A 14,115-nucleotide genomic window follows, 5' to 3' on the forward strand; every position below is an offset into this window, starting at 1 on the left:
TTGAGTCTTGGAGGATAACTAGGAGTCCACATATCTATGGAGAATGAACAGCAAACAAAATCTTGAAAACACGTGCTTTCAAATGTTTTTTATGTGGTTAAAACCAAACAACTTTGAAAATTATGAAGTCTCCTTTGTCATGCTTAGTTGTATTACACTGGGGAGCATGGGAGCCACTAGAAATTGTAAACAGACCCTATCTGCATGTTTTTCTTTTTTTTTAAGATTCAAATGAATACAAGAGATTGTCAAATGCTATTATAGAGAGGTTCAGTCAGAAAACGTAGGTGTCCAGTGGATTTGAGAAGTAACATATTTGTGATAGCTGAACTTAGGAATATACATGAACACTGTCATGGAAGAAAGGCTGGGGTCTGCATCCAAAAACATAGGCAAAATTTTCTGTTGTACCTTCCTTCGGGGAGACCATAACTTTTATCAAAGGCTTAAAGGTATGACAATCAAAAGAAAGGTGACATTCAAACCTACCAGTGTACCAAAAGTATCCATACCAAGGAAGAAGGTCAAGGACAGGTCCCTGGGGAGCAAACATTTAGACTCCTAGGTGGGAAGGTGAGAAAGAAGCCCTATTGAAAAAATAAAACCAGTAATGGTAAAATAAAAGTTTAAAGACTGGGTAGTAAACAAGTCAAGAAAATATGGAATGACTGAGAAACAATTGACTGAAGAACAGCTAGGTATGGGTGCCAACACCAGTAGCAATGGGTTTTGTGAGAGGTAACACAATAGTAAGAGCTACTCTTATGAAATTTAACTAGAGATTTAATTGTAGTTAGAATGAGGCAAAAAAGAGATGTTAACATGTATATTAAAAGGAGTTCATTGGAGAGACATGTTGAAGACAGATGATTGACCAATCTCAGAGTTGAAAAGAGATTATCAACAGCACAAAAGGAATTAGCTTTGGAGTGGCAGATGGACAATACTTGATGAGATGATTACAGGTATTTACAGTTGGAATTGAAAATTTAGTTCCTAGTTTTTGACACAGGAGGCTGGATGTTGGATAGTGATTTAGGTGTGTGGCCCTGAAATTTCACTGCATTAGAATCAGTGAATATTAAGAACAGATTGTTTGGAGGGTCTCATTTAGTAGATTCTCATTCATTCAGGTGCCTCTACCATTTAAGAAGCTCCATAGTTATACCTGAAAATAATGTCAATTAAATCTTAATTAAAAGAAACACCATAGTTGATTTTTAATGAACAGCTAGATCTGAGAACTTACCTAGGAAGAAGCAACACTGAATTATAGGCCCCCAAAATGGAAAAGTAAGTCAACACATACCCCTGGGAACTAGAACTAGTAAGTAATCTACAATATTAAGTGTAGCAAAGAAAGCCAAAGGAAGCCTCAGGGAAGATGGAATATTGTCTTTTAAAGTAATAGTTGAAGTTTGTGAGAATAAAAGGGTTATTTCCTAAAACTTACAAATTTTTTCTTTACAATGTTCTGATTTTAACATAATTTGCTTACTTAAAACTTTGAATTTCAATGTTCTGGAAAATACTAAAATACAACCTTATTCAGCTAAAAATAAAATAAGCTTTGGCAAAAAAAAAAAAAAAAAAGACCTAATTATATAATAAAAATTCTAAGATTTCCATGTAACAGCTTAGCCTAAAATAGAACATTCTAGCTTCCAGTTTTGCTTTCCTGGCTGACTTTGTTTTTACAAACCATTTAGCAACTATTAAATGCTGTAAGAGGTTTATACAGAATATCCAGAAAAAATGTAAGAAGACATCTATCTAATCATTCCTGCAAGTGTAAAGATTTAGCAGACTAAAGAGGAATCTGGACATAGAAATGGAACGTCAGGTTACTGTCAAGGCCTGAACTTCTGTAGAAGTAGGGTTTTCTCCTAATCCTATACGGGGTCACTTTGCTGTGCAGGTTGGGAAAGAGCAAGAACCAAGGCACCCATGGAGTGTCTAGTCAGTTTGCAGGTGTGCACCAAAGGGAGAGCAAGGATGCTGGAGAAGTAAGAGACTGCCTACACAGAAGGGAGAGGATTACCTGGTGTTGGCTTTACTCCCTCCTCTGGAACTAGATGCAGTTTATCTATGGGGGATTAGGCAGACCCCTCTTTGGAAAACCTGAGAGGTGGAACCATAAGCTTCCACTTCTCTGGAATGCTGAGATGCCCACTTCAGTGTTCTGGAATTTCACTTGAGAAATTTCCTCCAGTCAGTCCCTCACTTACCTTGAAATCCTGTGCATTCTGAGTTTTTACATCTTGACTCCTAAGTATTCCCAATGACTCCTTGCCAAAACAAGTGTTTTTCTTAGTCTCTTAATCTCTCCTGGCCCATATACTCCTTAAAAGTACTTTCTTCTGCTTTATACAGCAGTGCATGTTTTCCTATCCTTTTGTACTTTTACTTAGGAAGAAATTTTTTTTAATTAAAAAAATCAAATAACAAAGTCTCCTTTCACATCTTTCTTGTTCTATAAAGTAACTACTGAATTTATCTTCTGTAGATCCTTTTTTTGAAAAAACTGAGATTGCATGTGCAGTTTGCCTTTTTTAAAATTCAGTGTATCTTTTTCCATGTTGATGTAGATCCTCATTTCTACAACTGTGTAATATTTCATATGAATGCAGCCTAATTTACCCATTCTTTCACTGATACTCAAGTGTCTATTCACAACTATAATGTGTCGCAGCGACTATCCTACTGTAACTGATTTCTGAGATTTTTACAACTGGATAAAGTTACCAAGTATGCAGTGTACATTTAGAATTTTGACAATGCCAAATTGTCCTTCTTGGGTCACACCAATTTAATCTCTCACCAGCAGGGTGTTTTGTTTAAACCTCTTCCAATACTCATTATCCATTTTTTCAGTTTTTACTAGCAATGTGCAAAGAGCATTCTTTCTTGTGCATTTGAGTATCTTTTAACTTGCTTTTTTTTCAAATTGATGTCAACTAATACAACATACATTAGTTTCAGGTGTACTTGCTCTTATTTTTAATTACGTTTTTTGTGCATTACTTCGAGTTATTTTTCAGACTTGATAATAAAGCTGGTCTACCTTTGATCTCAACTGCATGTTAACATACCTTGTAGCCTTTTATGTTTATAAATTTTTTCTCTGTGGTCTTCAGGGTTCATATTGCTTAGGAAGGCCTTCGCAATATGCATAAAACAACCGTTAATTCTTAAATTTTTGTATATGGAAATGAAGAGCCTACATTCCTGTATTTGAAATGCTACCTCTATTATGAACATACACATGGGATTACTTCTGAATTCTAGTTTGTTCCATTAATCGAATTGTCCAGTCCTATTCCAATACCTCCCTGTTCTAAATACTCTAGCTTTGTACTTGTGATGTGTATTTGGGTTATTGTATTTTTTTAAAAAACATTTTGGTTAATCTTGCACATACATTCTTCCAGAGAAACTTTAAAACCATTTTGTTGGGTGCCTGGGTAGCTCAGTCAGTTGAGCATCCTTCAGCTCAGGTCATGATCCATGGTATGTCAGGTTCTGCACTGACAGCACAGAGCCTGCTGGGATTCCTTCTATCCTCTCTCTCTGCCCCTCCCCCATTTGTGCTTTCACTCAAAATAAATGAACTTTAAAAAACCCCAAAACTTCAGATAATAAAAATCATCTTGTTGATTTCCACTAAAAATTGTTAAGTATTTTTCCTCAAAATGCAAAAAATTTATAATCTGAGGTGAATCTTATCTTTCCATTGCTGAGCCTACTCATGTAGGGGCACAGCATTCTTTCCATTTATTTTGATTTTCTGTAACATACATAAATGAAATTTTATGTTTTGATGTAGGTTTTCCTTTTTTCTTGATAGATTTCACCATTGTTGCTGCTAATGTGAATAGTTCTTTAGAAGTTGTTTATTTGGTTTATAAAAAATCTCAATGTTGCTCTGAGAGCTTACCATCTTACTTCCAATGTTTCATAGTTTTTTAGTTGTTTTAGATTTCCAGGTAAACATTATCATATACATTAATTTCTTCCCTTCCAATTTCATACCTTACCTTACTACAGTGGATCCCTAATTCTCAGAACAATGTTTAATTGTAGGAATGACAGCAGATAACCTAAACAATGCCATTAAGTGTGCTGTTTATCTTTGGTTGATACCCTTCATCCAGTTAAGCAAGCTTCCTTTTATTACTTAATATGAACTGTATTTTTAAGAAATCAGTAATTTTCAGTATCAATTAAGATTATATAGTTTTTCTTCTTCAACGTAGGAAATTTCCATTACATGTCTAATGTTGATCATCCTTGACCATAACCCAACTTGGTTATTATGTTATTTTCTAAATGCACTGGTGGCTTCTTAGTTTCCTTAATTTCTTTGCAGGTATATTCCTAAGCGGCACTGAGCTGGGTTTTTTTTTCCAGTATCCTTGTTTAGATTCTGTTACAGTTCTGCTACTTTCATATCTGGGATATACTACATTCTTCTCTATGCTTTGTTCCTGGTGACTTTTGTCAGGGGTATGCAGAGCATTCTTTTATGCTTCCTTTATTAAGGTTTTCTAACTCTTCAATTTTTTGAAATCTGTATTTTCCTAGAAAATTATCCAAGTCAATTTTCAAGATTATTAGTATATAAGGCTACGCTAGGGGTGCCTGGGTGGCTTAGTTGGTCAAGCATCTGACTTCAGTTCAGGTCATGATCTCATGGTTAGTGGGTTTGAGCCCCACGTCGGGCTCTGTGCTGACAGCTCATAGCCTGCAGCCTGCTTCAGACTGTATCTCCCTCTCTCTTTCAAAAATGAGTAAACATTATAAAAAAAAAAAAAAGGCTAGGCTAAATTCACTTCTAATTTTGGAGGTCCCTAATATCCATAATATGTTCCCTTTGTTTCCAAAATTGTTTTCTCCTTTTCTTCTTTAGATTTGCTAAGTGTCTACTCTTTTCAAACAACAGCTATTATTACTAATTTTATTTTCTATTTCATTAATATCTTTTATTTTTAATTCCTTTCATTTTGGGAGATCTTATTTTTTCTGCTTCTTTGCTGTTTCTGTTTTCTTTTCTGATCCTTCCTGCCATGTGTGTATCTTTTAAGGATGTGCTGACCCTCAGTGAGTTTATCCACACAACATAGCAACATATGAAGCCTTTACCATTAGCCTATGTAGCCTATGCAGGCTACAAAGTCTGTATTAATCTGGAGTCAGAGTGGGTTCCAATTCCCCACTTCCTACTTATGAGATCTCGGCCAAATGTGAGCAGTTTCTTCATCTGTAAAACAGAAATAATAATACACATTAAGTTTGAAACTATTTGCAAATCATTTAGCATAGAAACTTGCTCCTATTAGTAACTCAATAGGTGTTTGGTAAGATAAAACACCTCAGTTGCCCTATTTCTAAAAATAAGGGGATTGGGATGACTAATCCCAAATTCCCTCCCAAGTGCGAAAAAGTTTATTTTCAGTCTATCAGTTCATCCACCAGACAACTGATCAAGCCACCCACGAACCCCCACCACAATTACTAAGCCTTCCACTTGAACTAAGTATTCCAAATGTCAGGAACACCAAGATGAATAATGAAAAGGTCTTTACCTTCCAGAAGCTCAGAGTCCTTGGGGAGTAGGGGTGAAGATCAACTATTAAACAGTCATTATAATGTAATATGGTAAGTGGTTTAATAAAGTCTGTGGAAATTCAGACTTTGAAAAGTATGTGCAGCAAAATCAAAGACCTAGGTTGAAAACCTAATTGAGATACTTAATACTAGCTGTGAACCTTCAGGCAAGTAATGTTGATGCTTTATTTCTCTTTCTGTCCCTTTCTGTCTCTATACCGTCCTGGTAGGTTAAGGATTGAATAAGAAAACAAATACAAAGTATAAAGTGCCAGAGTCACATGAACTCAGCAAATAGCAGTTGTTAACATTACTAATATTACAAGAGGCTATGGAAGTTAAAGAAAGCCAATTCACTGTACTTCAAGAGAGGAATGATAGGGTCTGGGGAATATCCCAAACGTGTTTACGGAACAAACCTGAGGATGGGAAAAAAAAAAAAAAAGAATGAAAGGGCAATTAAGGTGGGTGATGCTCTTAAAGGGCAGAGAATTCTAATTTTTGTATTCTCTGCTGCTAGCATTATATCCAACCCACATATTCCTTCTCTGTCTCGGTTTTTTAGTAGGCTCCACGCCCAACGTGGGGCTCGAACTCAAGACCTGGAGATCAAGAGTCCCGTGCTCTACCGACTGAGGTAGCTAGGTGCCCCGTGAACCATGTATTTTCAATAAAGAGTGAATGGAAGAATACCCGTTAAATAATAAGGTTGGAGAAATAAAAGATTTGAGCGAAACTGCTGCAAGTATCATTTTACATTAAAGGGAACCTAGGAGTTAGAGTCAGGAATCATGGAGCAGTCTTTTGACTACTGACCTGTGTTTATACTGGCTCCACAACTTACCTGCTGTTTGGCTTTAGCAAATTACTGATACCTTGAATAGCCTCACATACAAAACAGGGCTAACACCTACCTTACACAATTATGCTCAGAATTAAGTACCAAGCAATTATCCAAGAGCCTGGCACTAATAAAGCATTCAATAATGAAAGCGGCTGCAGCTAACTTCTCCTTTGGGTCTTTCTCAGTACCTGTGAAATGACAGGATAAGAACAAATTTCCTCCAATGTTCCAACAAGCACTGAAAAATTATACTAGGTTTGCCAAGGACGAAGAAAGGCCCCGCCCGGCCCGCGCCACACAGGTCACCTACGCAAACTGCAGTCCTGGAGCCCGCATCTGCGTCGCTGAGCCATGGAAGGCGTGATCGATGCCAGGCCGTTAGAGAGACGGGGCCTAGACAGGCTGCATGTGAGACCCCGCGGAATCTCAGGAACACCAGTCCACACCACCATCCGATTTCTCTAGAGGCGAAGCCTCGAAAAAGGTTGAGGGGAGGCCGGAAGTGACGCAAGGTCGTGAGGAACCGGAAATGACCGCAGCACGCCGGAAGTTTACCCGTTTCCAAGGCAACGGCACCACCGCAACTACAACCAGTTAGCTGTAGTCGGGACGCTGGAAAGCACCTCGGAGGAGAGGGTAGCGGCTGACTGCGGCCGCCGCCAGAGCGACTCGCGGAGAGTAGCAATCGAAGACGGCGGCCGCCTCACTAGTCATCGCGTTTGGAGGACAAACGGCCGACATGGTCAAAGCGGCGGCCAGTTAAGGGAAAGAGTTAGCGAAGACAGGGGAAGTATCCGTGAAGGCGGCGGCCACCTCTATAGGGGCTCTAGAAGAGTACGTGAAGACATCGGCTTCTCCCGCAGTGACTCGAGAAGAGTCAATGAAGACCTTGGCAGTGTCCCTCTGGAGAGAGTTAGGGGAGATGGTGGCCGCTGTTACAGCACCTCCTGGGAGACATTAAGGGGAGACCGCGGCTTCAGCAGCAGCGACGTGAATTTAAGTGAAGTCGGTAGCCACCAAACTAGTGACTGTGAGGGACCGGTCCGAGAAGACCGCGGCCTCCGCTTCAGTGATTCTTGGGAGGGGGTCAGAGAAGTCCCCCAAACCAGCGACTCCGGGGAGAGAAGCAGTGACTACCACAGCCGCCGCCTCAGTGACTCTTGGGAGGAAGGGAGTGCCGATGGCGGCCACAGCCTCAGTAATTTCTGGGACGGAGTAAGTGAAGATCGCGGCTACGCGGCCAGCGACTCCTCTGCGGTGAGCGTCAGCATAGACGCCAGCCGCCGCCTCAGTGGATTCTGGGAGGGAGAAAGTATAGACGAGGGTTCCCGCTGCGGGAGCTCCTGGGAGAGAACCAGGGAGGACGGCGGCCCCGGTGCTAGCGACGACGAGGGCGGTAGCCGCTGCAGTGGCTCGTGGGTGACAGCAAGTGAAGATCACCGTAGCAGTAGGGGCCTGGACTCGATTCCTCCCCGAAGTCCGCGGGATCGCACCATGCCCGGGGTGTCAGATTCAGGCCCCTCCACTTCCTCTAGGGAGACTGCAACCCCAAGTGAGTCAGACTACTTCTCTTGCCCCTGTCTCTGCCTCTCTTCTCACTTCACCCACATCACCGTTGGCCCTTTCTGGTAGTTTCGTTTCTCAGCTGTTACTCCTAATTTCCCTCTGACATATTTTAAGTGGGTCCCAAGGCTGTTCACCTGTTTCTCATCCTCCCTCCAGGTTTCCTCACTTTCTTTCCACCTCCTATATTCCCGAGACTTCTACCCAGATTGACATCAACGCTTGTTAAATCTTATGGACCCTTGGCTTCTCTGCAGCATTTGACCCTGTGGAGATGACTTTAGATTTACCTAGTTTTCTTCCACTCTACTGACGCTCCCTTTCCCTTTGATGACTTTTCTACCATCCTCTCCTTAAATGTTGTCCCCCCCCCCCCCCCCCCGTGGATAGTGCCATCACTGATGCTTTTTTTTTTTCCCTGGTCGTGTACTATGACTGCAACCCCTTTGAAATCTTTATTATTCAACCATCCAGTAAATATTTACTGAGGGCTTACTATTTGCTGTGTCTTAAGGATATATCAGTGAAGACGACAGACACATTCCTTACATTTTAGGAGGAAAAATAAATACTGAGCAAATACTGACTAGTGTGATGAATATTATAAAGAAGAGTACAGTGTCCTTGGCTTCAGAATGGGGTGGGGGTAGGTATCAGAAAAAAACTATGTATGAATACTGAGAGACACCTACCACTGAGATCTGCTGCAGACAAATATATACAGCTCCCTCTGGAACTCTTTGGCACCTCAAGATCAACATGAGAAAGATAGGATTTTGTGTCCATATGCCCTCTCCGTCCTTCTTGGAATTATCCCATTATGCCTTCCTTATTTCACCCACTGTATGCATCCTATTTCCATATTTGTTGACTGTCTCCTTTTCTGTTCCTGCTGTTACTCTCAGTTGAGAGTTTCAGCCTCTCTGGTGTGGACCACTGTAGCTTCTTACAAGGTCTTCCTGAGTCTCTAGTGTTACCTTTTTGCTCCCCTTCAGCAATAGGATGGGTGTGTGTGTGTGGTTTCTTGACCACATCCTACAATTCATGCTGTCTAGGATGCCTTTCCCTTGTCCCCATTTTATCTGGCAAACTCCTGTTAATCCTTGAAGATTCATCTTAGAACTCACCTTCCCCAGAAATCCTTTTCTTTCTCATTTCCTTCTATCCTGGCTGATTTAGAAGCCTTCTGTGCTTCCATAAGTTCTTATGAATATTTGTCATTGTTCTTATTGTATTATTTTATAATTTTTTTGGTTTGTATCTCTCTGTGAGTTCTTTGAGGATAGAGACCATGTTGCCTTCATCTTTTTATCTTTATGGTAGAGACCAAATTAATGTTGAGTGGATACATGGGTGGATGAATGAATGAATTGGGATGGAATGTGGTGGGGGAGAAAAGGCTGTAAAGTTAGATGTAGCCCAGTTAGTGGAGGGCATACATTGCCATACTGAGGGTTTGGGCTTTGTTCTCTAGACTAGCAGTGGATAACCAGATGCAGTTAGTGGAATAGAGGCATGGAGTGATCAGGATAGTGTCCTTGTACATGATGGATTAGAATGTCCTGTATAAAATGGATTAGAGTGAGTAGAACATCATTTGTAGATCTTGTATTACTAGTTTAAAGGAGAATAATGAAAGTCTGACCTAGGGGATTACGTCATTAAACGTCATTAAGTGGCTTGGTTATTTTTGGTGCCCTCCTTACTCCCTTCCCCATATGCATATTTCTTAATTGTTCTTCAAGATCTTGCTCACATGTTTACTACTCCAACGTTTTAATTTCACCTATACTCACTTAGGGCAATACTGTCATTTTTTTTTATTTTATTGAATTTATCCAAATATATTTTAAAGTGTTGGTGGAAATAAAATGCATTAAATCCCTGTTCATTTGCCATCATATTATCTTAGTGCCTGGAATGTGCTAGATGCTCAGAAAGGGTTTTGAATAAAATGTTATAGCATTTTGCTAAGGGGTGGCATGAGATGCAATTCCATCCCTCAAAGAAATTAACATTTGAGTTATTGAGAAAGGACATACACATGGATAAGTAGTAGTACAAGATTGCCTAGATTTTCTACCAGAAATGTTGGTGAGTTCTTTTGAAAACAGTTTGAGGTCAGGAATCATGACTTTTTGTTTAGGAAATGCTTTGATTAAACTCTGTACTCTTCCTCCCCCAACATCTGTTCATGCTGAGATATCTGTATTGCTTCTGGCTTACAGTACACATTAAATATTTCACAGTCACAGTGCAGTTTTGTGATGTTTGGAACATTAAATTATAAAACATAAGACCCCTAGAGTGTATGAAGTAAAAATTGTGACCTGCCATTCCTTTCTTAGTGTAGTAGTATGAGAAAGATAAGAAAAGTATATTGATAGAATGTATCAGCCTATGTGAGGTGAGGCTCTTGTAAAGTCTTTATCACTGGAGAGTAGGCCTTTGTTACAGAGAATGCACTGGGTATATTTCAGAATCATTACTTTCCCCCTTCCCCTGCCGAAGACATGAAAAGAGTCTTCTTGACTTTTCACAGTGATAACCTGGTGGGATTTACCCTAGTGGGGTAAAATCTATGAAAATGTGGGGGACTTCTAAGACTGTGGCCTCAAGAGTTTCTCACTAGTAGGCTAATGCTTTCCCGACATCTAGCAATTTGTCACAGTTACCATTTCAGTGCTTCTAGGAGTTTATGGCTCCAGTGGCTTCTGCTCCAGGTAAGCTGAACTTGTTTGTGCTTCTGTATTTGTGTGTCTCTCCAGACTTGAGGAGGCAGTTGGCCTTGAGACCTCAGTTCTCTGATAAGTCCAAGAAAAGTAATTGATTTTCTGTTTGACAGCTTTTTTCCTGTATCTATGCGAGTGACAACTTCAATGCTCTTTATGTGTTAGAGCTGAAATGGAAGTCTGATTAGGATGTTAACCAGAAATATCTTTGTAATAAATTATTTGGAAAATCAAAGTGATTTTGTGCTTTCTATTGAATCATTGCTTTAGGCTTTTTTTTTTTTTTGTAATATATTTTAAGCAATTTTTCAATAGGTGCCCAGAAGAAAGTGCATTTTGGTAACATACATGATGCAGTACGGGCTGGAGATGTAAAGCAGCTTTCAGAAATAGTAGAACGTGGAGCCAGCATTAATGAAGTTGACATTCTCCATAAGTTTTCCCCTTTACATTGGGCAGCACATTCTGGAAGTTTGGAGGTAAGAAGCTGTATAAATTATTAAACTGAAGTAAGTTTACAGCTGTTAGCAATTTTGAAGATTTAGCAAATAGGACTGAGACTTTATGCTAGGTATTTGAAATATTTTTCTTTTTCCTCTTTTTTTAAAGTTTGTTTGTTTGTTTGTTTGTTTATTTATTTATTTATTTATTTATTTATTTATTTATTTTTTGAGAGAGATAGAGCGTCAGCCAGGAGGGGCAGAGAGGGAAGGAGAGAGAGAATTCCAAGCAGGCTCCGCACTGTCAGAGCAGAGCCCCAAGGGGGCTCAAACCCACGAACTGTGAGATCACGACCTGGGCTGAGATCAGGAGCTGGATGCTCAACCGACTTAGCTACCCATGCGCTCCAGAAGTATTTTTCTTTTTCAATTCATCGTAATATTTGTTGTTCTGGTTACTGTACCTTTGTAACAAATTATCCCAAAGTTAGTGGCATAAAATAAACATTGATACTCAGAAGCGAATCAGGAATCTGAATCTCATGGATAGCTCGTCTCTTTTTCATGATGTCTGGGGCTTCAGCTAGAAGATTGAAATACTGAGGCTGAAATCTTCTGAAGGCTTGTTCACGCAGATGTCTGGTGGAAGATGCAAGCTACAGCCTGGCTGCCTTAATTCCTCTCCATGTGAACTTTTATGTGAGGCCTCTCCACCTGGGCTAATTTGTGATTCCTCACAATGTGGTGGCTGAGTTCCAAAGGCAAGCCTGGAGGGTAACTTACAGAGGGTAACATATGAATACCTAATTCTATCAAATCTTAATATTTTTGCTATGGTTGCTTTAGATTTTTAGAAAATAAATGGAACCTCACAGATGTATTTGAAGTCCCTTAGCACTCCTCACGGGTGCCATTCCTCCCCTAACAACTCCAGAAGTAACTATTACCCTGCATTTGGTGTTTGATATTCCCATGTAGGGGCACCTGTGTGGCTCAGTCAGTTGAGTGTCAGACTTTTAATTTGGGCTCAGGTCATAATCCTAGAGTCATGGGATTGAGCCCCATTCACCGTGGAGCCTGCTTGGGCTTCTCTCTCTCTCTCTCTCTCTCTCTCTCTCTCTCTCCCTTCCCCCTGCCCCCTCCCTTGCCCTTGGGCATGCTCTCCCTTTCTCTCTCTCTCTCTCAAAATAAATTAAAAAAAATACTATCTATGTTTTATGTTGTTATTAAATGATTGTATCATTGTTTTTAATAACATTTTATATAAATGACATTATACTGTGTTCATCATCCTGCAGCTTTTTGTGTTCAACAATGTATTTTTGAGGCTTAACTATGATGGCATTTATGTATTCCATTTCTTTCAGGCATGTTATAATTATTCTTAAACTAATATCATCCATTTTTCAATGGCTATTTAGTTGGTTTTATTTTTTAGCTAGTACAGGCAGTGCTTACTGAATATTTTTATGCAAAAATTATTCTCAGGTTGTGTACAAGGCCAACTGCACTTTTTCCTCATGATTAGAGATTATGTGCGGAGAACTTATTTTAATTACCACATTTCCCTAGCCGGTAGGCTGCAGGAGGTCTGCTATGAAGTGTTTGTTTTTTCCCCCTACCACACAGAGACTGCTTTCTATGAAAATGGCTTCTCTGTGTGATTTCTTGTTTGTTTGGGTTTCTCTGCTTCTCAAAACTGAATCTGGCCTGGAGAATCTCTCCGCCAGTTGTGTGCCCCACTTGAACTGTTGTAAACAAGGATTTTTTGATTTGGCCTATTAGTGGCTCCCTCTCATCTAGGAAGTATGTGCCATGATGGTTCTTTCTCAGTTTGTAGCCCTGCGTGGGTATGTTCTCTGTTTCCTTCCATATCCCTATTGGATCTACACTTTGGCAGCTTTCCCATTTGTTTTGTAGCTTCAGATGTTTCTTAGTTTCATCAAGGATAGAGTTTTATTCCTGTTTTTCTTCCTTTTTTTTTTTTTTTTTTTTTTTAATGATTTCAAAGAGAGTGGGGTTTCCTCTCTTTTGTGGTATCCTTTCAGCCTTTCTGATTACTCCCAGTCTTCTTTGGTTAACCTCCTCTGACTATAAATATAAGTATTTTTTATATTTCTGCTAATAGCCTTTTCTCTCCTACTTTATGTACTCTCTCTAGACAGTCTTTTAGCATTCCTTGGTTTTATCACTACTACATAATTATTGATTTGCTTTCTCTCTTGAACTCTGCTTATGTATCAGGTGCTTGATCAATAACAGCACATATGCATCTGACTGGATCTCTAATTGGTCTGAAACTAAGCTAGTACTCTTTTCCCTCCCTTTCTTAGTTTTCCAGGCTATTGACTTGGCATCATTATTGCATTGTCTCCATTTTTTCCAGAAGTGAAACACAATATCAACATTTGTCTGAAGGTGCACTTGATAATGCAGTGAGAACTGATCATTAGGTCATTGATTTTGTTCCATCTTTGTCTCCTGAGTTTGTCCTCTCCACCCTTTTAGCCACTGCTTTAGATCTAATTGATTTTCTTCTTTTGAAACCTTTAAGTCTGTGTAGTGACTCTTTATCCCGTATAGGATAAAGTTCAAGCAACTTAATATAAGAGACTTCTCTCTGCAACCTCATCTCCCATCATACTTGTTTTATTCTGTAATACTGGTGACTACTGTCATTTCCCAAACTAGCCTGCTGTTCTTTGTTATCCTAGACTTTACACATACGGTTTTATCTGCCTGGTTTCACTTACCTCTTCCTACTGGTTACTTAGTTGAATTCCAGGTCAGGCAGCACCCACTTGGCAAAGCTTTCTGTGTCCGCCCCCCCGCCCCCCATCCCTTAGTAACCTACCTAGGAGCTACACCTAAATCTTACACATATTTTTAAAACTATATTTATTTGTATTTATCACATTGAATTGATCAC

General features: G+C 39.7%; 1 protein-coding gene across 1 annotated transcript in view; it reads left to right on the forward strand.

The window, feature by feature from the left end:
* The first annotated feature begins 722 nt into the window (after nucleotides 1-722).
* The window catches only part of ANKRD42 (ankyrin repeat domain 42), a 77,987-nt gene continuing 64,594 nt past the window's right edge, over nucleotides 723-14,115 (forward strand). Inside the window, exons 1-4 of the mRNA XM_027039653.2 lie at nucleotides 723-738; nucleotides 6,707-6,889; nucleotides 6,972-8,003; nucleotides 11,062-11,225. Of these exons, the coding sequence (XP_026895454.2) occupies nucleotides 723-738; nucleotides 6,707-6,889; nucleotides 6,972-8,003; nucleotides 11,062-11,225 (1,395 nt within the window). The remainder of the gene's footprint in view (nucleotides 739-6,706; nucleotides 6,890-6,971; nucleotides 8,004-11,061; nucleotides 11,226-14,115) is intronic.

This window comes from Acinonyx jubatus, chromosome D1 (genome assembly GCF_027475565.1).
Source record: "Acinonyx jubatus isolate Ajub_Pintada_27869175 chromosome D1, VMU_Ajub_asm_v1.0, whole genome shotgun sequence".
Lineage (NCBI taxonomy): Eukaryota > Metazoa > Chordata > Mammalia > Carnivora > Felidae > Acinonyx > Acinonyx jubatus.